This window comes from Plectropomus leopardus, chromosome 8 (assembly GCF_008729295.1).
Source record: "Plectropomus leopardus isolate mb chromosome 8, YSFRI_Pleo_2.0, whole genome shotgun sequence".
Lineage (NCBI taxonomy): Eukaryota > Metazoa > Chordata > Actinopteri > Perciformes > Serranidae > Plectropomus > Plectropomus leopardus.
In genome coordinates, this window is record NC_056470.1 from 6,818,686 (window position 1) to 6,845,422 (window position 26,737).

The window sequence follows — 26,737 nt, forward strand, 5'->3', positions numbered from 1 at the left end:
GGCATGGTTTTCGATTTGACTACAATGAACTTTGACTTGACTAATCCGTGAAGCACTGTATAAATACATTTGCCTTACCTTGCCTTGCCGAATGTTGGTGATATAGTCCGTAGACATGTCTGCCATCTCTCCAATATAATGAAGCAAGATAGGCCATCTGTTGCTCTGAGCGGCAAAAAAAAAAATCAAAAACTCAACAGCAATGTCTCATTCCAGAATTCATGACCCAGTTACAGACCTTGTTGTGAGCAGTTTCATGTAGGAACAATTCTAAATAGGTCTCATGCCTCTCTGAACAAACCTTTCATTCTTTTAATTATGGGCAACGAGGACGAGACATAACATTTGTCTCTGTAGGCAATTACTTTTTTTTTTTTTTTTTTTTTACATCTGTTGCATCTCAGGTATTTTATTTATGGGCACAAAACTGTATAAAAAGGTGCACTGCATGAAGCTTCAACCCAAAATCTGATTGCAATATGCTGCAAACATACTGCAGATATTTGTTACATTAAAAAAAAAAAAACTAAATAAAATCCTACAAAAGCCTTTGTCAATTTAGAAACAAGCCATACAAAAGAAAAGACAACACACTAATGCACACATTAAAAAAAAAAGCTCTACTAATGCCTCCTGTTTATGTCTTCCTTTGTTATGTTTTAGAATTTGGAAAGATACGAACAGAGCAAAGTGGAATTCCATCAAGCTGCCTCCAAGACTGAAGAAAGCGTGAGGTGAGACACAAACACAAACACACACACACACACACACAAACAAGCTAATTTCCAGTTCCAAAAGTAAGGAGATATTATTCCCCGGAGCTTCTGACACACAATCACCTCACACTCACACATGTGCATGAGCATGCACACAGCAGACTATTAAGCTGCAACAGATAGTGATCTGTTCTTTTCCTCTTTTTTTTCTAACCAGTTAAATGCATAGATTCTCCAGAGCACACCTGACTAATGTGATAAGTGTTTTAATTGGCTGCTTTAATTAAGCCGAATTTAACAATACCCTATTTCCCCATCCTCGCCTCTCACTGTGGACTTGTAATGAGCCACAGCCAGGGAAAAGGTAGCTAATTATTGCCACTGCACTCTGTAAAACTCCCAGGCCTTGACTTGCTGTTGCACCAGTAACAGGGCTTCTCCAATAACAAAAGACACACAAGTATTTATGGATGAGGAAAAAAATATTATAAGCACTCGTTTATGTACGTCCTTCAGTTTGTCCTTATCCCTAAGCAGGTTTTAACTTGTGGGAGTCTTGTTAGTGAAGTTTGTCTTATGTTGGCATAGACGCATTTTAATTCCAAATAATTTATTCAAACTAAAATTATTTTTCTTCGTAAGCTTGGATTTTGTTCTTGTTTTTTTTTTTTTTTTTGCATCATCCCTATTGGTAATAAGGTCAACATAGCAACTTTTCTTGAAAAAAAAAAACCAAAATTAAACAAGAAACATGAAATTAGAAACTCATACATGCTGTAAACAAACCTCAAGTTGAGCCAAACTTTTTTGAAAGAGAGCTCGATGGCAAAAAGTGAAATTATAACTGAAACAGCTTGTAGTAAAGGTCTTTGACAGTTTACAGAAAGACTTCTTGGTTTGGTGAGTCTACTGGGCTGCTCCCAGTAGGTAATAGCACCCTGAAGATGAACTGGAAGTAAATATTAGGAATATTTTGAGTTTACCATCACTGGCAAAGAAGCCTGGTCAGTCAAACAACCCTGATGACTAAAAAAATGAAATAAATATCCTATTCTCCGCAAATTAGAGGATTATCTGCTGTATATACAGTCACACCAAAATCCTGGACTTCAGTTTCAAGCCGGTCGTAACAAGAACAAGTGGAGTTTACCCCCAACACTCACACATATATGCTGTACTCTACTCATTGTATGGCAGCCTTATGGTAAATATACCCTCTCCATTGTAATCTGGAGTGACTGAACACTGTTATCAGCAGTTTAGGTATATGAGACCCCCATTACAGTCAGATTAAAAGCGTGTCGACATCTTTTTGATCTGCGCTGATGCAGGTGATTTTACCTCTGGGGAATGCTGTACAGTAATTCAGTTAATCCTCTGCTTTTTGGGATGTTTCATATGTCTTTGAGTGTGTGTGGAGGCGGAGGAGGTAATTCAAAATCCCATGACTGTTTTATCAGAGAAGATAAAACGATCCAAGCTTCCTTTATGGCACTACCCTTTATTGGAAATTATATACTGCTTTAACAGGTTTTGGAGTGCAGATTAGGCTCTCATTCATTCTGTAATCTAGTCTAACCCTAACCTCCGGGGAGCAGTAGTGTTACTTTAATGAGAGGATTAAGGTATGAGGATGAGCATATGTCTGTATATATGGTGTCTAATTATACAACATAAACAGGGTGTATTTGATGTGTACTTGTATACATCAGTGGCTACAACCATTGGTGATATTGTGAGTTGGGCCTATATCTTAAGTAAAAATGTCTGCTATCTGACTTTCTACCAAAAAAAGGGGTACGATCCACATTCTGCTCTCCTGTTGTGTGCATGTAAGTGTTTGATATACCACTTCGAAATATGTGATAAGAAAGTCTGGAAAATGAGTAACATTTTTGCACTTATCGTCTCTGGCTCTGATCGGCTTTGATGGAAACACAACACCTGGGCGAATGCGCTAATATTAGCCCCTATATTGGTGAGATACAGTGAAGTGCTAGCACTAATTATCGTCTGTCTCCACCCAAGCAGTGCTCAAACATCAATTCAAATCAGTTTGCATTAAGTTTAAAAGAGAAACTAAAGGAAGAACAGATAAATAAAAAGAAGTAACCACCATCTAAGCTGCTTTCTACTGATTACCCGTCCCCGGTCTGTCTGTGACGCTGAACGTGACACACCAAAACAAACCATAAATTTGGCTAAAGCGGTGAGTTGTTGTAGATATCTTCATTTCAGTTTATTAGAAATGTTTGTCTTCAAAAAAAAAGTGAAAACATGTTCATATTGCATGAACTTTCACTGTATCTATCGTGCTTAGATTAGGGTAGGAATAGTCATTCGTGAGTGAAATTCAGCATCTAAAAGCCAGATATAGTGAGGCACTGTCTGGACATTGATAGACATTTTGAAACAGTCTTGTATTAGAAAACAACAGACAGCCCCCTGTTCTAACATTTCCAGTTGCCAAAAGTGTTCAGTAAACTGTGAGAAACGTCAGACAGCCTGGTTTTATGTTGTAAATGGCTTGAGTGAAGTTTCTCAGTGCAGAGCTGTAGAACAAAGCTACAGTAAAATATGATATGAGTGACTCCAACATCCCCCCACCCACCACCCCCAGCTCCATCTGTGTGTGCCATTCTGTGTTCTGTATGCGTGTATACATGCCTATATGTGTATGTGTGTGTGTGTGATGTGCTAATCCAGTTTAATCCTTGGAGCAAAAAGGGGGCTTTGGCTGCCAGGACTCTGGGGTTTGAAGGAACCAGAGAGCACAGGGCCAGAGTGTTATTATTGTGGGTTTGCATGTGTGTGTGTGAGACTGCAACCTGTAGTGCTCTGAAATGTCAAACTCAATGGAGCACGAAATACCAGCCTCAATAACTTTCCAATCATTCTCTCTCTCTCTCTTCCCCTCAGTTTGCGTTGCTTTCTTTGTCCAGATTTGCCAGAACACATTTATTTTTATTTTTTTCAGTATTGTAGAAGTTCTAAATGAAAGTTCTGCATGAGATAAGACGAATGTGGGAGTGAAGACATATTTGCTTCGCTCATCAGACTGGTAATATTATTCCATATATAGATACATGGCAAGCACAAGACCAGCAAATTATGCAATTTTTTTGAATTTGAATTTTGAGAAACACCAAAACACACATTGCTTTTAATCTGAGAACAAAATGGAACATGGGTCGATAGCATATCTCCTTTTGGTTTATTACAGCACATGGTGACACCAATGATGCATTTATATACATAATCTTCACTTATGTTTGTCCACAGCTTGTACAGGAGAGAAATTGGAATACAATTCAATACATGTAGACATATGATACAGTGCTTGCCAGCTTTAAGTGGCAAATGGACTTGTGTTTGTATAGTGCCTTTCTAGTCTTCTGACCACTCAAAGCACTTTCACACTACATCCCCTACTCACCCGTTCACACACACATTCACACCCTGGTGTCCATGGCAAGGTGCTAAACATTCACTCACATACTTTTGGAGAGCAGTTTGGGGTTCATTATTCCACCCAATACTTCAACATACAGACTGAGCAGCAGGGGGTGGACCTGTGGATCTTCCAATTACACCCCTTTTCCACCAAATTAGCTCTGGTTCTTAAGCCAGTTAATTTCAGGATTCTTATAATCTTGGTGGTATCTAACAAACCAGCCCATGTCTCCATGAATTTGTGCGTAGCCATTGTAATCAAGGATGTGACATCAGTGGAGGAGTTCTGCATATTGCACAACAGAAGTAAACTGTGGAAGTAGAACGCTCTGCTGTTGTCTTCAGCTTCCTCTCTTTCCAACCTGTAGAATATGACACATCTACGGATGCTGTCATTATTCACACTTGAGGTCAAGGAAAACCTGTTATGTTTTGCTTCCAGCTGAGAACGCCCTGTACCAATTTATTTTTAGTTGAAATGCTCTGAACTGTTCAAAATCAGGTGCAGAAACTGGAACGGAACCAGTTCCATGTTGGCACAAAAGGGTGCTAGTGGTCTTAAAGTCATCCTGTCTCACCGGATTCCTTGAGGTTTTGCCGGGTCAGTGATTGATTGTAAATATGACTTCAGTTAGACTCAGTAAAACTTGACTGAGTAGTTATCTGTAATCTTCATCACAGCACCTGAGATGACTCTAAGTATACACCAGTCAGTCTCCTATTGATAGTGTACATCGATATACGATAGTGTATATCATATATGAACACCTGGCTGGTGATTATTTACTGATCCTGGGTGGGATTACATGTACTGAAAGTCAAGATACAATCCTACAGCAAAGGTCATTCAGTAACTTTAAAAACAAACTAAAACAGGCTTTCTGCAATAGTTCAGCTCAGCTACTCCGCTTTATGACTGGTGAGACATCACACAGTGTTAGATAGGTACTTGAAAGTCATACTTGAATGAAATTACAGATATCTTACCAGAAAATTATTTTGATGAAAGTGAAAGTCACCTATGGTTCTTGGTTATAGTCTTAAAATATCTGATATTTACGGTACTGAGGAATCAAAGTAATTTTATGATATTAAATGTACCTGAAAGTAAATACAAATAAATGCTGTTAATAAAAATGCAAATTGTTAGAATTCTGAGGATTATGAAGTAGATTGGTTACACACACCACCTTGAAAAATTGAGCATACATTACGCATGAGGAAAACTAAGGTCTTTTCTTACAACTTAAAAGATTTAAAGAACAATATCCAGTTTTTCCTTCACTCCCATTCCTTCATTTGCCTGTCCATCCCTTCTTTTCTTCTTCTTCTGCTCTTCCATTCTTATTTTGTAGTAACTAGTACAAATTTTGAGGGGAAATGTAGTTGAGTAAAAGTGAAAGTACAGATATTTTGTAATACTAATTGCAGAGTATTATTATTTGTTAAAGAACACCACTGCCAGGATTACCTGTGCGCCCTCTGTTAGTCTGCTGCCACAAAAAGACGATGTAGACCCTTCTAGAACTGGTCTACCTTGAGATTGTTACGCGTAATTATTTAGTAAAGGCATTATGCATTTTCTAGCTTGACAAGCTTTACCTAGCTGTGGGATTACAGATAGAGTGACAAAGACAAGAGGATGGAAGCAGTTGTCTTTTTAGTTGAGATCCATTTTGTGTGTGAGAGATTGAGGGAGGCAGCCTCCTCTTCAGAGTTTAAAGTGATAGAGTGAGAGCGAGACGGAAGACGGACAAGGCAGAAACCCACGTCAAACTGCTCCGGTCAGTATCCAAGGCGTTTTAACAAGGCCAGCTGTCTGTTACAGTCGTAGTCCAACTAGCCTTAATAGCCGGCCTTTGTCAGATCCTCCCAGCTTGTGTCAGACGATACCAGCCTACGGAGATCACTCAGCAAGGCAGCAAACATTGACAGCCAAAGTCCAGAGTGGAAGTTAAAAGACAGGCTGCTTCGGCAATTGTTGTTGTGCTATAAGAGAAAAACTGACCAAAAACATGGTGTGTGGGACTCGCAGAATTTAGACCCCAGGAAATGTCACGTGTTCATTTTATGTTTCATCTAGCAGCCTGATTTGGATGGAAAAAATGGATCCACACCCTGCTTTAATTTACAGGAGTGTAAGCTTGTTACAAGCAATTCATCGTGTTAACACAGATCAGTTAGGTCACATTATGATGATGTAAATCATTCCCTGAATCTGACATGCCAGACTTTTACAAGCCCCTGTACAAAGTTATGTTACCAAGATGAATATTGTCAACTGTGTTTTACTTCATCTAAAGTGGACTGCAGTGAAACAACACCCCGTTTTATGACCGGTATGGCAGATCATGAGTAAAGGAGGAAGAGCAAGGCTTGTTTCAGTCTATGAATCATATAGTAAAGATACATTATTTGTGTTTAAATAGCTTTTAAAGTAATCATGAGTTGTTAAAAATATATCCATCCTTTGGAGTGGACGTTGGCACCGGAAAATGGGGGAAGACAGATTAAACAGGGAACTACTGTACTGATTTAATTTCCTAGTCTCTAAAGATTTTTCACATACTTCAGAAATTATTTTTTGAGTCATGATGACAAAAACATATATATATATATATAGTCTCTTGTTTTTTGTTGGAAAAAGGTCTATTAAAATAATTTATGTAATTTTTAGTGTTAGCTGATTTCTGCATTAAGATTCTTCAGCACAAATCCACAATGACTGCCACTTATTGATTTTTTGAAATTGTTGTTTAAAATGGGTGAAAATCTTAGTCCAGTGTAGAGCTGTGCACAGCGCCGTGATTCGCTCAGCCCCTAACCCCACTCTCTCTCTTTTTCTCTCTGTTTATCAAATCACAGATGAGATGAATTAGCCAGTGAGTGCACCCTGCTGCTTTTGCTTCATTCTTTGCCACTAGGAAGCTATTAACTGGGAGGAGAGTGGGCGCAGGCTTTGAAAAGGGACTTAGTAGCAACTGTAGCAACTCATATTTAGCCGATGCAAACGCCAGTGTTGGGGTTCATAGCGAGTGGGTCTAACCTGTGTAATGGTAGCAACAGAAAGTTTGCGGATGTGGCAGGGAGCGTACACTGGTTGAATTTGAGTTGCTGTTCCAGCAGCTGTAGGTCTGTCTTCTCAAACCATCTGCACTTTCCTTCTTCTGCTTTGTTTTTCTTGAAATGGATATGACCTCCCATTACTCATAGACTACCGCAATAAAAAGTGGCATCTTATTTCCATGTCTGCATTTGAATTATAGCGATTCACTTGTTGAAAAAGAGGCGCTAAAGGAATATATTTTCACCAGTACAGCACTGATGAGGGAGTGGTAAAAGTGAAAGCCATTTAGAGAAATTAAATACTCCACTTCCACTTCAGTGTTTACAAAAGACAAAGTGTAGTCTGAGTACTAGTATATCGAGGACTCTCTCTTCCTGGTTGTGATGGGGATGGAGAGATGGGAGAGGATGAGTGAAGGAGTGTGGAGATACAAGCTAGGGGAGAAGAGGATGTGTGCCCTCAGTCAATTGAAAAGCTGTCAGGGTGCAGGTGCATACAAGCTACAAGCAAGAGATAAGAGGCAACTCTGTCTCTGTAGCTGTTTTCCTCTTCACCTCTCCTGCCCTTTTTCTCCCTTGTTATCATCTCTCTTTTTCTCTTTACCTCACCACCGCACCAGTATTAATCAAGGCGGTAATGGTAAAGCAGTCTGTTCAGGAATTCTGACCCTCTGACATGTCAAATGCCATTTCCTGCCTCAGTAGATAAGGATGGGCCTGTTTGCCTCACTGTCTCTCGCTCTCCCTTCAGTGCATCAAGGTTCTTCAGGGACAATGAGAATAATTCCCCACATCATTTTCTCTGCACCAAGGATTAACAATTTTCTCATTTCTCAATTGGATGTATCCAATTTTTCCCCAGTATTTTTCCATATTGACAAGGTAAAGCAATTCTTGCCAGATTGTCTTGGTTAGGACTCAAATGACAGCAAAAACACTGCAGAGGACTAGGATAATGTGGTCTTGTCTGTAAAGGGGAGACTCATGGGAACCCGTAAAACCCATTCATTCAGACTGCGTTTTACATTTTGAGCATTTGAAATAATCAACAAAGTTGCACTACTGTTCCTCATGCATAAATACGCACAGCGTCTCTCTTAATGGGGACTCTCTTTTGCCGCATTGATCGCTGCAAGCCTTTAATAAACTAAATATCGGTAGTAAGTGTGATAATGTGATAACATATTTCTCTGAAGTTCACTTAAGTCGGCTGGTTTTAAATAAATGAAAATTTATTCAAAGTTCTTTTTTGGTAAAATGAAAATGTCAACATGTTTTTATTATTTCACCCACGTGTAACCCATCCCATTAATCAGAATGTTGATTTTAGTCATTCGTGCATCACTACTGTAAAGACATGAAATTGGTATCAATCTTTGCATTTACCTCTCAGTAAGAAGCAAATTGGCATAATTCCTAAAACGTTGAAGTAGTTGGCTTTATTGGTTGATTGTGAATCATCAAATGCAGGAGTATTTTAGTGCGTCTGTCCATGTTTTTCACATGAAGATCCAAATATGAGCAAAAGTGGAGTTTCTTTATCTTTAAAGCCATCTTTGATTTGGTAGATATTTGCCATATTATACCTCTAATAAAAGGCCTGCATACCAAGGTCAGACAGAAATTGCAGAGAGAACTGCCGCAGCAGCAGCAGCCTCCTTCACAAGAGGGCTGAGACAAGGACTTCACAAGAGCTGTAGAAAGAGAAAGAGTGCAGTGTTAAACAGAATCTCAAACATGAAGCCGACCCTGTTGGCTCAAGTTTTTCAGGGTCAAGAGAATCACCAGACTCCAGGAACAGAAGGTTGACAAAGATAAAGAATGTAATGTAATGTAATGTAATGTAGATGCCAGGCCTGAGAAAAGTGTAATATCTGGACATTTAAACATGTCTTGCAGGACTTTTTTTATTTTTTGGAGAAAGAAAATGGGCTTGAAGTTTGCAGACAAAATTCTACATTTACTGATGGTTCTTACTTCCCACTCTTTGTCATTGCTCTTGGATTTTTGATGGATCCATAACCTTGATGTTTTGTCAGATGTTTTTGTTTGTTTTATTACCCTGGTGATAAAAGAAAGAATGATTCATTCAGTATTTTGTGTTGTTTGACTGACAAACTTGAACTCGAACTTGAACCTCCCAATTGAGGGATTCAAGAACTTTTAATGATCAAACTTTGCTAAAAGGGGCCGCCAAGGATTCATCTTAGCAAAAAAATGTATTTCAATAGGAGTGAAAAAGTTAACTTCAATTACTAGATTTGACCTGAATATAGGTCACAATAATGTGACAAATGTTGGTAATGAAATCTGTCAAGTTTTTAAGAAAATGTTGTTATTTTATGGTAGGCACTGAGTTAGGAAAATAATAAGATAGTTTGTTTTTGTTTGAGAGCATAGTGGACCAGTCAGGGTTGATTAATAAAACATTTGATTGTAATATTTTATTGGATTGCATTTTATCATAAAATTTCTGTGAAATTTGTCATCCGTCATAAGACGAAACAGACAACAAAAGTTAAAATTTGAAGTAATAACCTTGTCTTCTTGCTTAAATTACACCCGGGACACACTGTGTGCATGAGTAGCTCATGACAGCAACCTCGCTGAACTGATATTCACACTAGGAGCATTGTTGCTGCCACACTGCATCACTCGCAGTGGCCAGCCCTTAATTATGTGTGATTTTAAGCCTTAATAAAATGTACACCGGTGAGGTATACTTGATTCACCCCCCATGCAGTTGGCATTGAGAGGACAATTTGCAATTTTAGACCTAGCATGGTTTTTGTGCGAGGCCGTAACATGTATATTTCTGCTGTAAAGTTTTTTAGCATTGGGGTCTGTTGTGATTGGCCATTTAAGGAACTGCTGTCTTTGGCAGTTCTGTGTTTGCTTCACCTTTAGCCTTCGGATTTGCAGCGCAGCAAAAACTTGCTAAAAAGCAAGCGTTTTTGTCAAACTGTGTTATTGCAGCGTGGCAGGCGTTTTGCCTAGGTGTCACCATCCGCCGTATCTTGATAACAAAGTCAGCTAATATACTACATAAGACGCTGATATGCTACGATGAACATAACATATTTCCAGTTTGCAGAAATGTACTATACCAACAATTTTCTTCTGGCTTCTGGGCAGGAAAGCGTCTGGATTGTGATTATTTCAACATTGAAAGCTGCAGTTGTTACAAGTTGACATTGAAATACACAGCCAGAGCCAAGCATTTAAAAAAAATAAGTTGAGGATACACTACATTCATTACTTCTCAAAACCAGCCCAGTGTTTCAGCACACCAACAAAATGTTGCAGACTTTCACTAAACTTGTATTGCAGCCCTCAAGTCAGTCACAATATTGGATTCTGTTAATTTTTTCCTCCTTGGGCGCTACTTTCTGTGAGATGTTAACAAGATTTTCTAATTAGACGCCTGAAAACACAGCACAGATACCAATACTTTGTAGTAGACAGGATAGAAATAAAATGGCATGTAGGACAAACAATGCTTCATGTGTATAGCCAAAGCCATTAAGGAAAAACACAAAAAAACATCAGTCTAACTCGAAGAGATGCATGGTTTAGAGGCGATAAAAGCATCTTCCTTATCAGTCTCGTAGCTTTGCCAGAGGCTTTTGTAGTTGCTGGTGTGTTTTTGTGTCTTTTCCGTTTTCCAATTTCTCCCCTTTCATTTCTCTCCCTCTCTTTGTCTCGGTAAGCTGGTCCAGAAGTCTGAGGCCTCTGTGTTGCATCCGCCTCCGCCTTCACTGCCGGAGATTAAAAATAATGGGCAGCGCCATTAATTAAGCAACTAATCTTACTGTTTATGTTTTGTCATATTTACCGCTCACAGATGCGTGGAGAACTCTCCCCAAAAATGACTGCACCCAGACACATTAAAATGCTTCTGCAGCACATGCACACATTAACAACAACAAAACAACCTCATACATGGGTGGACAGGCTGTCAGGGACGCAGCTTTACCTCGTTCCAGCCAAAAAACCAAGGCCTCCCCCTCCCTCTCTCTCCAGTTATTTATTTATTTTTGTAAGCGGCTCAGTTAATATTGTTGATTTAAGACCTCACCTTCAATTTGGTGTAGCATGTGGACAGAGCTTTAGCTTTTGCCGCGGCTGAACCAATTTTCTGCTTCAAGCGCCTTTAATAAACCACGCAGCGCTATCGGGAGGCTTTGGCTTCCCTGATGAAGGCCATTTATTTCAAATTAAAGCCGAGTTCCTTATCGTCGGTGGCCTCAAACAGAGAGAGAGATAAAGATGGCGCGCTTTGGTGTCGTCCTCTCTGTGTTGTTAATGTGATGAGAGAAAAAGGAGGGGGTGAGTGGAGCGAGGGAGAAGTAAGAAAAGGAGTTGGAGAGAAGACAGAGACCAAAAAAAAAAAAGTGGGAAAAGACAGATTAAACTGGTAAGATAAACCATCGGAGGTAGTGCGGAGGGGAAACGGAGGAATATGATAGGCTGTCATCTTTTTAAAATGGGTCTTGTGAGAGCACACCAAAGAATTCCTCATTCCTCCCCTTTCATCGTTTTATCTTCCTTCCTTTTATATGTTTTTCTATCCGTCTCTGTTCATTTTCCTCTTTAACCTCCATCACCCGTGCTCAGATAAACTCGCACTGCATGCATGATACCATTGCTGATGATAATGTGTGTGTGCCTGTGTGGATATGGATATGCTGTAATTGAAACGCCGGGGTCAGCTCTCCTCCGTGAATCAAAGCCAAAAAGACCCTTTAATTTGGCTTTCAATTAAATCCGGTGTTAAACGCTCCTCGCAGAAGAAGTGTGTGCGCAGGGTACGGCGTAGACGGGATGTCGGCACGCGTGTGTGCAAAAGCTTGCCGTTCTTTCATGTTTACGGTGTTCTACAAAGTGTGTGCGTGTGGGTGTGGACATTTGTGCATGGGCCTTTTCACACCTGCGTGGGCGTACATAACTCGCTTGTCTCCGCTTCAATCAGTCAGAATCCATTACAGCGAGGCGCCCAGGCAGCAAGCCTGTCATAGTTAACAATCACAAAGATAGACAGGCAAAGACCAATTATAATACAGCCCACATATCAAATTAAGCATGGCTAATTCAGTCTCTCAAAGCTCTCTTTTCTGCTGTATTTGATCAGAATGATCCTACCCACTCAATTAAATGTGATTTCGCACTAATTACATGATTTGCAATGAAGCACGCACTGTACACACCATAGGTTGTTAAACAGGTTACAGTGGGTGAGGCTGTTAATTGTTTTTCATCTTAGTTGTGTCTCATTTAATCAGACCTCTTTTTACTTGTGCATGTTGTTTTTCTTCTTCTTTTTATCTTAACAGTTAAAATTTAGTTCAGTTGTGGCTAAGACACAGACGCTTCAAAATTCTTATGTTAATGCATATTTTAGGGGTCATACTCAAATTGTTGCCTTTTTTTTTAATGTGTGCAGGAGAAATAATTTTTCACTGTCAAACTCAAATGCTTGTTTTATGTTCTGGTAGGATTAGGTGAAACTATATACTTAAAAGGAATGTCAGAACTCTCTAAATCCACAATGTGATTAGACTTTCCATTTCAATTTTGTATGTCAACTTTTTTTTTTCAGCACTGACAGGTGACATTGATAGACTATTGAATTTTGATTGGTACAGATCAACAGATGATAGATTTTATGCCTTGACAGCTGTCATTTACATTTATATTCTTAAAAAGATATAAGCTTCACAGTGTCAAGTTGGATTTTTTTTTCTTTCAACCCATATTTTTAAATTTGACATTCAACTAGGTGACTCATTTAACCAGTCAGTTGGAAATAAACGGGGAATAAACTCAAAAACTAAACATCTCAGACTGTGGCAGTGGCTATTGTGTCTAAAAAATACAGCTGTATGGTACAGGTCAACTATCCCATATTATCTTTTAAGCATTGCTCTTATGTTCTTGTTCAGATGAAAACTGAAGAAGTTTGAAATTGAAAGCTTGACACCTGATACATACTTAGCCAAATTACAGTGCGGCCCTATAGGAAAATGAGAACCGTAATATACTGTGGCTAAGATCAATTTCTTGCCAGTGTGTAAACAGTGAAATTCACAAATGACAATAAATTACATATCACTTAAAAGTGGTTCTTCCTCATCTAACAGACAGTTTTTTTGTGAATGGCTTTGTGAATTTGCTAAGCTTAGACTGACAGGGTTTTTTTCCCCCAAATTTTATTAAGTTTACCTGCAACAGTATTTTTTAGCCCATCAAAAGCCAAAAGAAGTTGTGGACACAGCACTGACGTATTATCACCTTTAGAGCTGATATGGCTAACTGGTAAACAAACGGTGGCTTATTACACATCTAACAGCTGAGCAACATGTAATTTACAGAGCTGTGTTTGTGGCCACCTGATGAAAGGATGTCAAATATTACCACGTTTTAGCTCCACTTATGGTCATTAGCTAGTCACCAACTGTGTCTGTCTGCTGTCACAGAGCACGTAATGAAGCTGAAAACAACAATATGAGAGAGTTTCATTCATGATCCACTGTTCCTTTTAAAAACTCATATTATAGCCACATTGTATAGGCTCCTATTTCTGTCCTTTTTTCACATTTGGAATCCTCCTCTTGAACGCTCAACATAAATATGGATGTATTATCTGTTGCACGATTTCTCAAACTTAATATTCAAAGGTCCGAATTTGATTTCTTTTCAAGGCCAAAGGTCAGGAACGATCGGTGATTGGCAAATGACTTTTATTTAACATGTTTATAACTTACAAGCATTGTGCATTCACGTTTAAGGCAGTCTGAGACAAAATACATTCACATACATACATTTGGATAGTGACTTCCTCACCTCATTGGCAGCAATATATGCACTGATGTTGAAGTCTCGCTTTCTCGTGCCTGCAGGACAGAACATGTTAGCGGTTAACTAACTTGCTAATTCTGAATGGAAGCCTGTTAACTCGTGAACTCTGACATGTGATGACATGACAAGGATGCCAAACAGGAAAACCATAAGTTGGTGCAAATTTTGACAAAACTTTAAACAAATGTCTAACAGGATAAAATAATGAAGGGATGGCATTTTATATCCAAAAGGTCAAAAGACAACTTCAACTCCCAACACTGTGGTCATTACTCGACACCATAACTCAGGAACAGAGGGGGAGATATTTGGTCAGATAGTGAAGTGCTGACTCTGTCTGTGTTGATTGTGTTCAGATTTAGATTCATATTCAGAAAACTTTGTTGTCTGTCATGACAGAAAATCGTCTGCGTCAACAAACACCATACAGTGCAAAGCAAACTTAGACAATAAACATAAAAACAGAATAAATGCCTAATACAAATAATTTAGACAGAATAATTACAATATGCTACTACGTGCAAAGTGGCATGAGTTCATGCAGATGTGCTAATCATCCTAATCATCTAAGATGTTTATGGCAGTGGGAATATAGGATTTTTTAGAAGTTTTTTTTCTTGGCCAAGGGAACTTGATAGAGATGGTCTGATGATAGTATTGATCTTTTGTGCTGCCAGGTTGAAGATTTGTGTGAAGCATCCATGTTTTAGAATTTGTAGCATCTTTGTTGCGACATCCATTTTTTAAGTATTGTCTACTGTCATGGCTATAACTCTGTGCTCCACTCTGCTGCTCTGGTAGTCCACCACAAACTCACTGGTTTTGCCGATTTTGAGCTTCAGGTGATTGTTGTGACAAAGCTGTCAATCAGTCCTTGGTACTCCTTTGTAAAAAATAATCTCTAATATGTTTCTGTCAGGTATCATACATATCATAATAGTAACATATACTTAATACCATTTATTAAATTCCTTCAGAATCTTCACTACATATGAGTCTGAACACACATGAATTTAATTGACAGTTTCACTGACAAACGCGCCAACAACCTTGAGGCAGCAATTCTAGTGACAGTCTGTGCTTTTTTTCTGCATATCCAAATTTGCACTAAATGAGAAAAAGGGGACAAAACCTTTAATATTTTTTAAACATTTATAATTCTTTTTTCTGTGTCTCTGTGTCTGTGTCTTTTGTAGGTCTCGCAATACAGACCCGGTGTGTTCTGGCCTACAGGCTCAGATCTTATCTTGCTACAGGGAGAACAGAGAGCAGACCCTAAAGTGTTCAGACCTGGCCAAAGAATACATGAAGTGTATCAACGCCGCAAAGAAGGTGAGGTTTTTTTTTCCCCAAATATGGAATGGACGTAAGATATCGTGGAAGATCTGAATTTTTAAAACATCATCACATCAGAAACAGTAATTATTGTGTCAGCGCTCCCAGGAGTATAAAAGATAAAAGTCCAAGATCATATCGTAATTAAGAGGATGGCTTTCTAAAGCCATATCAATAGCAACTTTCTACCGAAAATGATAAAAATATGATAATGGTAATTAATATAACGCTAATGATAATAATATCATATTGTGATTCACATGGCCCTTCAAAGAAGCATGGGTTTGGGGAAGTTTGGGACATAACAATCCAGTCTGAGTGGTGGCTTTTGAAGTTTTCCCGTGGAGACAGATGATGTTATTTTCAGAGCCGCACTCTGATGTCTGATGTAAAAGAAAGAAATTCATTTTTCTCATGTTCTCAAGATTATTCTCGGGGAGTTAAGGACCGCAAAAAAAATCAGATTGATAGGATTTTGAGTGCTGTCACTTTAGGTTTTTACACAGAGAAAAATCTTGTCATTAGAAACAGCTTTCAGAGTGAATGTCTGATGTAAAAGTATGAAATCCAACTTCTCCACTGCTACCAAACTTGTTTTCCTAGCAATGCTGAAAATGACACCTTTTCAAAGGCAAACACAGTTTGGGTTGCTACGACATAAGTCCTCAGTTGCAGTTCAGCTTGTCACTGCAGCCTTCACCCTTTTGGTTCTAATTTTAGTTTACAGGCGCAAAAATCATTTAAAGTAAGTGAGAAACAAAGGAACACAGGTTGTCACCTGAAAATAAGTACTCAAACTAGACTTTTTCCTCAGACATTAATTACATTTTTGACATTTTCTGAAAATGACAGTGCACAGAAGTACATTGCCATTTATTTATGTTTATAAGCTGTTAAATGAAAGAAAACTTAATCGAAGATACGATTTGGTTCTCTTGGTTTCAAATAAACAAGCCCGGGTCATCCAGTCAGACTCAGCAATAATGTCTGCAGTCTCATCATTAGAATTCTAGGAGAGTTTAAGCATAAATCTCAAACTGTAGATATGATTATATATCCCCAAAGCTTTTCCCCCATGTTTATTTGCATTAGATTTTTGCATTTCTTAAGTTCAAAAACTCTTCGTCTAACCCAGCCCCTCATCTTAGCAAAGAGGAGGACATAATGTATTATAATGCTGAAGATGTAAGCCATATCTTTTAATGTATTTCTGGCATGATTTTAGCTGTAAAGTGAGGTTTAAAACAGGGTTGTTTTGCTCCTTCACCTTGTAAATAACACAACACAGTAATTTAAAACCAAACTTTTCAAGGCAGACCTAATTGGCAATTACTGTTCTCTGTGTTTTTACATTAACTTTTGTGACTGAGTAGATTAAATTTTAAATCTTTTTTTCTTCTCTGTTATGGAGCCTGGGATGTGACATTGACAAAAGACTAACATTACAGCAACATAACACATCACACGCAAAAGTCTTGTTGAAAATGTGACATCAGCAAAGAGGTCCTACTTTGATGAAACCATCCCCATAAAAGGTTTACTGTTTACTGCTCAAAGTGTCACTTATTATGACCTTAAGTTGTTTGACTGTACATTACTGTACAGGGACACAAAATGCATAGTAACGCAGCTCCCTTAAAGGGACTATTCACCCCCAAATAAAAAAGAACATATTTTTTCTCTTACCTGTATGAATTGCCCACTGTTGGAGATATCGGCCCATGAGGATGTCTGTCTTCTCTCCCAAACTCAACAACTTACACCAAAACAATCTAGATTGATAAATAGCACTTCAGGTAGGTGGAAAAATATGTATTTTTGATTTTTGGGTAAAATATCCCTTTAAGAGGTCTGCTAATATCAAATATGAGAAAACCGTTAATGTATGTCACTTCAAATTCACACTCAGTTATTCCAAACACGACATCAATAAACATTTCAGCAGAACCTCTTTTTTTAATGACTAATTATAAGAAAATTCTGAATGTGTTACAATGAATTTTTAAGGCAACCTTTACACAATGTCATGACATCACATATTGAACAAGATATTGTTTTTATGTATTATGTGTAATATAATGCGATAAATAATTGCAGAAATGCGAATCACTTTTTTAATATTTTATCCGTGATGAAAAACAGTTAAGGACTGCTGCTTATGCATTCACTCTGAAAAAAAATCCAGACTTTGTAGTTTTCGCTTTCAGCATTCCACGTTCCTCAACTGGATCCACTGCTGTATTATTCAAAAGCAAAGACGAGTTCCTCTCCTCAAGTACGAGCATCACTCCAGCGAATTTCAGTTACAAATTCATAGAAAGTTGTAGAGAGAAAAATGAGAGGAGGGAAAGGAAGAGGGGTGAGGGGGGTTGGAGGACAGAATACTGGAAGCTTGCCCTTCCAAAGTTTGTACAGTATCAAGGTATTTGAAGGCTGCTCATCATGCATCCGGACAACGTATCACTCTGCCTCATGGTGCTCTCTGCTCACATCTCCTCTGCGTTGCTCAGGGGCACTGAGGCTTCCCCTGGCATGCAGTAATACAGCATGTGATAATCAACTCGCTGAAACTTGATTCCTACACTCTTGTGTGTGTGTGTGTGTGTGTGTGTGTGTGTGTGTCTGTACGTATGCGCACTTTCAATAGCTTCTGTAGCTTTGTATATGCCTTGTATGAAACCCACAAACACACTTTTATACATACTGTATGTCTATACACAGCTAAATCTGCTTGTGTTCTTGTACTTTTACTCTTATGAGACCCAGATGGCCTCACAATAATCAGCAGGGTCTGTGTGAGTGTGTGTGTGTGTGTGTGTGTGTGTGTGCGTGTATGCATGTGTGTCTGTGTCTGTGTGAGTTTCTTCATCATATTAGCCAGTATGAGATAACGAGGAGTGAAGTGAAGACTCTTTGAAGACTGTCTTTTAAAGAGCACAGCAGATCATACACACTATGTGTGCGTGTGTGCGTGCGTGTGTGTGCGTGCGTGCGTGTGTGTGGTGCGTGAATCACATTGCAGTCTTCTTTAACCTACACATCAAGGTCTTTCCTCCTGATTAGCCCCTGAGGCATCTTCCTGACTTTCACCCAATTTGAACATCAATTTTGAAAGTTTGTAGAGTTGTTTTTTCCTCAGTTATGTGTCTTTATAAGCTGCCACAGTGTAGTTTCGTTGATGACTTGTTCTTTACTGGTGGAGTAGATGCTGCATAGGTCAACTTACTAGATGGCCTGAGACACTGGGAAAAATAAAACATTGCAATTCATCATGCACTTCCCAAGGCTAAATAACCTTTTTCCACAAAGCTAGTACGTAATCATTGCTAATTTATACTACAGGACAATGTCTGTGTACACTCATCACAGCAGTCTGGATTTAGTTTAAATGGACTTTCCACAATCAGAGGTTTTCAAATTACGTTGAAAGAATGACACAGATTTCATAAAAATGAGGTAATCAAAACATAATTATCGATGTGGTTTCCATATGGAAGTGTTGAGAAACTACCATGACTAAAGCCCCTTTTACACAACCTGTTCAAAGTGGGAATGTTGCGCCGTTATTTTGCGTCATCATTTTGTCTTAAAGGTACGAACATGAAACGGGGAGACAGAGTTGTCTCGCCTTTAAACCCGCTGCAGAGATAGTAGCAGCACTTTATCGAGGTCTGTGTAAAAAGGTTAAAAACAGCTGGACGGGAGAGGTGTAACGTTGTGACAATGTGTTATGCGTGTGAACCACCACCAGGAGATTAAAAAAGCAGATAGCAGCAGCAACTGAAAATGTCTGAAAATTTGGGAGACAATGACATCAGGGGTTCATTACCATTCAAGCAGAGGACACGATCAGCTGCCATATATCAGGGGCAATAAGTGTTACTGCCATGTTATGCAATTGTTATTTTTTAGAAAGGGCTGCCCAACAAGTATGGAAAATGTCACATCAGTGGCCGATGCTGTCGTGTTATATGTCTTGCCTCTTTTGCTACTGGAGTGTTAGCCTGCATTTCGCAGTCCCACATTGTTAAAAATAAACTAGTTGTTTTAGCTTAAAAAAGTTAGTGTTTTGTTCTGTGATATTTTAGGTTGACTGAATTAGAGAAGACAAGTTGAGGTTATTTCATAATGATTCAACTTGTCTTCTCAAATTTAATAAAATAAAAATAAATAAAAACTGTACGGCAGCCCAGACACTAACTTTTTAAAGTTAAAACAAAAAGTTTATTTTTAGAGTGTACTGGGGCGTCGTTGCTTGGTTCTTTGTAAAGAAGCAAAGGCAGTATACTTAAGGGTCTTATTCACAGCAGTATTGCGTGATCTCTGTGTTTGAAAGGCCAAAGTCACATCTAAAAAGATCCTGAAATGACAGTTAACAGACAGACTGTTGACAGCTAAGTTTCCACTTTGGCTGCAAACCTAGCTAATGTTACAATTTCAGGGACTGACACAACACACTGCTGAAAATGCTCTAAAGGTCAGAATTAAGACATAAACAGATACTGATTCTGAGAAAAAAGAAGCCATTGTGACATCACTGTGAAGCTCAGCTTAAATTTGGTTTAAATCATGATGATGATTACATAATGATGATCATGATTGATTTTTCCTTCTATTAAGATTATCGCATCAGATCAGTCATTTTATTTAAATTACCTTTAAGTGTTAGCAAATAAATAATTGCTCCTAGACTTTTAAAGAATGGTCTTAACTTGACGATATGCTTCACCAGCAGTAATTGGAACTAGACCAAAGTTGCTTATTCCAGCTTCATTGTGTTTTATAAAAGTTATGGCTTAGTTTATAGCTTATTATGAGCTTCAGACTGAATCCAGCAAGACTTTTAAAGCATCACACCCTTTATTTCCATTCTGCGTTATAACAGAGAAATGCAGCAAATATATTCAATTCATTTTCATCATTTAAAACATAAACGTTTAAGTCCAACAAACTGTGGGGAAATATTTATGCTGTGATAATCCCACTGTGTGCGTTTAATATAAGCCAAACATCGTTTCCTTCTCTTCTTTATAATGCATATTAAATGAGTCAGTGTGCTGTTAGCCTGGGGCAAACTTGTTTTCATTTCTGTTTTCATCTTATTTATAAGCTCAGTTGGTGAGTGATATCTTCTGTATTGAGAATATAAGTTTTAATCCTTTTTTAAAATTTCAGAGTGGCCTATACCTAGCGAGACACTACGGCTTATTTAATTAATCAAAATAAAGAAGGGAATGATTATAGAGAGCCTCTGAGGGGAGAATGCAAACAGATGATGTCTTTTGATTGCTGAGCATTTAAATGAGTGAAGCAGGACTTCATTGGGACTGAATGTAGCCCATTTTCTTGTTTTGTCTTTTCAGACTCACAGAAGCAACTGTGATGTGTTTTGATCAGTGTCGCAGCGGGTCAGTGGACAGGCCTGCATATAACAGACGTCTTCCTGCTGGGTTAGGCTTCCATCTTTGTGTGTGCATGTGTACACGCTTGTGTGTTTGATGGCAAATGAGGAGGGGGATCCCACAGAGCTCTGCAGAGACGGACCAGACAACCTCTAGTCATTATCCTCTGGGAGGCTGAGCCTGACGTGGGCACTGCTACATGTAACACGCACACGCTGTCCAGACACTCGGTGGGATTCTCGAGTCATTTATCTGCGCTCTCGGATACGAATACGCACACAGCATACACACGCACGCACTGTCTATACGCCTGGTGGGATTCTGAAGTCATTTAGCGGAAATCTCAGAGAGAACCCCGGCTCTGATGCTGATCAATGTCAGAGGCTCAGCTCACAATGGAGAGAACAGAGAAAGGGGAAGAAGACTGAAAAATGAGAGATAGTGTCAAAGGGGTATAGAAGAGATTACGGAAAGTGAAGATTTGGAAAATCTGAGCAGAGCAGTAAAGGAGAGAGCCGATGTAAAGAGTGAAAATACCTGAACGGAGAGGAAAAGGAGAAGCTGAGGGATATACAGGGAGTAAGAACAGAAAAAGAGATTTCAAAAAAAAAAACATGGTGTGATGAGTGTTGGAGCAGCATGTCCGATCACAGGTCAGGATCTGGCCAGCTGCAAGTTTAGACCTCAGAAACTTTAAACACTGTTGTTTTCCCCTTCAGCAAAGCCAACTACTGAGGCACACTCACACGTATAGTATATCCGGAGCCCTGCTGTGGAGTACAGACATGCCAGGCTTTGGGTCATTTACCCAGGGAGTTTGTGAAGTTAAAAGCTGTCTGTCAGACCGGAGAGACTGAAACAGAACCTAACGTAGAGAACAGAAAGAGGAAATACAAAGAGACTGCTGAGAAGCAGCAGAGTGATTGAAAAGGAGTTTTGAAAAAAAGAGTTATCGGACGCTGTAATCTGTCCATAGTGGTCATGATGCAAATGTTCTCCAAGTAAAAAGTGACTTAAACGGTCCTTGTTCCATGGACTGTTTTATAGCTCCTAAGGTGGACGAATATGTCTTTTATGCCACATGTAGGTTTGTTGCCCCAATCGTCGCATGGTTCATGTTGTCAGTCAAATCTTTGCAGTTTCAGGGTTTCTCACACATTAACTTAATTGTAGCATCCCGCCATAGTATCATCATCTACCACTACATATTGATTTTCTATTATTGGAGTTAGACTGTTCATTAGTAGTATTGGAATATTTATACCATTTTAACAAAAAAATTGGTTTTTCATTGTACCCCATTCTTGTAGTGCAGAGCACACTCGGGGCACAGACAGAGTAGCAGAACACCAGGTGCATTAAAGTGAAGAGAAGTGCAACTTACACATTCATTGCACTAGTTTTAAAAGTTGGCTTTCACTGGCCTCTACAGCAGCTGCTCCTCTCATCTGTCAGTCTGATCTGATCAGATCGACTGGGCAGTTATTTCCCCTGCAACTTAAACTCAATAAAGTGAAGCTAAGGAAAGACAATTCCTGTTCCTGAAGAGTTCTACCTGTGCTATGTTCAGTGCCCTGCAAAAACCTCTGAATTTAGAGAGGGGACACAGAGTATACAAAGGAAAAAAAACAAAGAACAGTTTGCTGACCAATCCCTAGCATCAGCTACGACTGCACATAGATTCTAATTCTATGCCAGACACTGAATATCTTTTCTTTGGCAACAGCATGGCAAGCTATAAATGCTTGCAAATGTAAATAGAGAAGTGTGATGGAAACAGAGGGGTAGAGTATCTTGTTTCTGTTATCTGCTTCGCTGTTGAATGCTTTGAAAGTTGACTACTTTTAGATCAGATGTTTGTCTACTTCCATCCGGTGTGATCAACACTGCAGCTGACAGAGTTTTTAGCAGCCAGGCAGAAGAGTTGCCTGGCTGCTAAAAAGAGTGGATTTAGCTTATATTGGTGACGAAGCACACTTTTTAGTTTCTGAATGTGTGGGAATGTGATGTTTTTTTTAAATCACAGATGTTATCAAAGACATTAAAATGTGAGTTTAAGTTTAAGGGTGGTGCTTTGCATGCTTTCTGGACTGTAGTCTAACTAAAATATATTTTTTTTTATAGTATATTAGTAGTAGTTTAGTATATTAAAGAGAAAACATTAATGATAACATTGAGTATTTATAAAAAATAACCCCCTTTATCTAAAATGTCAGATTGGTCTGAATTGGCGCATGGAATTATATTTAATGACAAAGAACAACAATTCTTTCAGCATACATATTGCATGTGGATATTGTATGGAGACAGAGTCGAAAAAGTCTGAACCTATTATATAACGCATATCTGGAGTGCCAGAAATGGCAGAACAAGGATGCACTTAAAGGAATATTTCACCAGCAAAATAACTATTTGTATAGAAATTACGCACTGTGTGTTACCTTGAATTCACGAAGGAACTGTATGTCTCACTTGTCTTCTCTGTGAAATAGGAATCTAAAGAAGGCGAACATTCTTCACAGATACGTACATGTAAACAAAGACAGCATTTAACAACAGCAAAACTATATCAACATATCTGTTCACAAACTCTCACACAGCATGGGAGTATATTCAGAGTTTCTTTTTTCCAGTTATAAGCTCAGTAATGCCCAAACACATGCATTTTTACTTCATAATTATGATTTAAAACACATCAGTACAAACAGTCTCATGAACAGCAGAGTAGCAGGCCTGGGCTCAGCTCTGCTCAAGCAAAGCTCATACACACAGGTGCTTGCTCAGAGCGCGCTACTCGTAACCAGAATTGTGCTAGAAGTGCAGTTGTTAAACATGGTCCCTGTTTACTACAATTTATGGTGAATGCTCAGCATTTTTTGTTTTTCCTCCTAGGCCTCCACTGTGATTGGAAAAGCTGAACTTTGCAGTTTAACACGGGGTGAATAATTGATATCCAAATGATTATTTTGCAGGTGAAGTATTGCTTAAGGTGTTTAATTTGGGGTGCTTGATAGAAGACATCTTGCTTTGCAAAACAGTGAAAGCCAGACATCATGCTTGACTCATGGCAATATATCAAGGTTAGTTGTTACTGACTAAGGCAATACAGGAGAAGAAAAACATGGCACAAAAGCCTAAATAGCTCAACAGTTTGTTAGGAGACATAGAAATAATGAATATAAAGAGAAAATGAGGCTGAATATTAGTTTTTCTTGTTTTCTTGACAGCCATGGTGAGACACAGTAGGGAGAAGGAGGGCTCGCTGAAAAGATATCAGATTTGTCAGCTATCATACTGTAAAATGCTCTCCAAAATTACACATAGACTACGTATAAATTGATTGTCCTTCTTTTGAGCGTGAGGCATTCCTTTACACCTTTAATTCTCTTTTCTTCTGCTTAGTTAATTATTAGGGTTGTTGGGCTGCTCAGTTGCTGACAGCTGTGCCATCCAGGACTTGTAGAGGAGGAGATTTGCAGATGACATGTCCTGTCGGCTGTCCATTAGAGGCCAACAGTTTTAGTAAGTGCTGTCTTAAGATTGAGATTTTCTCATAGCAATAGAATTTGCACATTTATGTCTTTTCAAATATAGCCAAACTTTATTTTGTAGAATATAATTACCTTTTATTTGTCAATTAAAATCTGCGACTCAGTTAAAAGTTAGGAGGTAGCACCTGTGTAACATGAAATTAAATAAAAAATAAATGATGCCCTGTAACGTATTGTTGACATTTACCTATTTTCCTTCTAACCTGGAGCTTTATATAAACTACATGCATAAGAACCATTGTGATAATAATGTTTTATAAGCTAGAGTGTATTTGTCATTGTAAAGGTGGCCCCATTTGGTGAGAGTGTGACAAAAAGTGTCATTTTTACGTGAAAAAAAGCCTGCAATTCAGTTTTTGGTCAGACAGTAATGGAAAATGTGGCGCCAATATTGATTATCTTTAATATATACATGTGATGACTTTTATCTCCACTTTTAAACGTCTGTATTGTAATTTAATCGAAACAACTACTCCCCATGAGGTAGACAGAATGTAAGAAAAAGAGAGAGACTGACACCACTTCAGCTCCCACATCACTGACCAGCTTTATAGTGAAGGGTGCATCCCTTGGGACAGACTGGCTGCCCTGAAGGGCTTCAGCTGGCGATCCATCTCTATCTCTGTTCCATACTGCTACACCAGCACTATCTCTCCAAAGTCAGACGATTGGGAGGTGCAGGTGAAGAGTCTAGTACAGAACCAAGCTTGTTGGTCAGGCTGCCGTGGCTATTTGGTAGAAAAAATATCTTACTGCTGGCAACATTATACTATGATTTAAAAATACCAGTGCTACTGACCTTACTTGTAAATGTACTTTAACTAGGAACACAACATTATGCGATAGAGTCAGGTTTTCCAAACGCTTAATTGCAGTACCCATCAAAACACATGCCCTGTGTTATTAATTACCAAGCTTGCTTTGTTTCAAAGCAGGTGTTGGTAAATGGATGGACATACACTTTTATAGTGCATTTTTAGTCATTTTGACCACATTCACCCATTCACACACACATTCATGCACTGGTAGCTGAGGCTACCATGCAGTGCGCTACCTGCTACTCAGTTTTATTTGTTTTTGAGCATTCATACATAATCGAACACCAATGGAACAGCTTGCAGGAGCAGTTTCAGATTTAGCATCTTGTCCAGGGAGACTTCAACATGTTGACTGGACAAGATCAAACCTTCCAATTAGTTGACAACCTGCTCTACACCTGGTCTACAGCCACCCAGCTGTTGCATTTGTTTCCCCAACATGGAACAGATTCAGTTCCAGTTTTGGCACCTATTTTTGAACCATTCAGAACATTTTAACCAAAAGTAATTTGGCTCAGAAGCCAAAAAGTTGATTCTTAGCTGAACCAAAAAGAAGCAGGTTTCCATTGACCTGAAATGCGAACTGTGACAACATCATTGGGTGTGTCACAATATACAGGTTCGAAAGAGAGGATGGAAAGGGTCAACAATGGAGAGGTGAAGTGAGAAATCCTCAGAAAAAAAGCCTGCAATGATCCCATTAATAATTGGTTCATACTTGCTTTTTGTGAAAACAAATATTTGTACAAACAGAACACAAATTTGCAGGTAATCAATGTAATCCACAATTTTGCTACTGCTATTTACTTTTGTTGTGGATTGTGCAACATCTTCCATTAAGGAAGCATTGATTACAATGGTTCCAAAAAAAGCGGGTGAAAACATTGGCTGGTTCGACTGATAGCGCCAAGGTTCCAAGAAAACGGAACAGAACCAGTTCAAGAACCAGAGCTGATTTGTTTGAAAAGGGAACCTGGAATTTGGATTTAGTACTGCCCTCCTGAGCAGTGCAGACATGTATATTGAAAAACTCCCCCAAAACGCAGAACCATGAACAATGGGTACACCTGAAGTTATGGGTCATTACATTTCTGTAATGGAAAATCTGTCTCAGAGACATGTTGTTTCAACTCCACAGTGATTCTTTCTACACCAGAGTTGATGGTATCTATGTACCACTTTACAAAATACCGAGAAGTGTTTGCCATGTTCTGTCCCTCTCGTTTATGTAAATAGGGTTGTGTGCAGAGCATTTGAGCAGGGCAGTTTTGTACTTAATGCAAGGGAGCTTTCCACAGACCCACAGAGGGATGGTTGAGAATTTTTAGGAGCACTGTTGCGATTCGAAATGGCCCAGCTTGCTGTGCAGGAGCCTGTGCACTGTTTCCAAGGCATGCTTAGTGTGCAAGTATGATTCCCCTGTGGATAGCACGCCAGAAGATAAGGGGAAAGAGAAAATAGTTTCATCAAGTTCTGATAAGTCCATTCTCAAAGGAAAACCCTATTGACAATACTGATATACTGATAATAAATCTGTA

At 38.8% G+C, this 26,737-nt stretch overlaps 1 protein-coding gene across 2 annotated transcripts in view; it reads left to right on the top strand.

Moving 5' to 3' along the window:
- chchd6a (coiled-coil-helix-coiled-coil-helix domain containing 6a) overlaps positions 1-26,737 on the top strand; it is an 89,240-nt gene that overhangs the window by 45,428 nt on the left and 17,075 nt on the right. For both annotated transcript variants that reach the window (XM_042491456.1, XM_042491457.1), the window contains 2 exons: positions 664-734; positions 15,290-15,425. In XM_042491456.1, the coding sequence (XP_042347390.1) occupies positions 664-734; positions 15,290-15,425 (207 nt within the window). The remainder of the gene's footprint in view (positions 1-663; positions 735-15,289; positions 15,426-26,737) is intronic.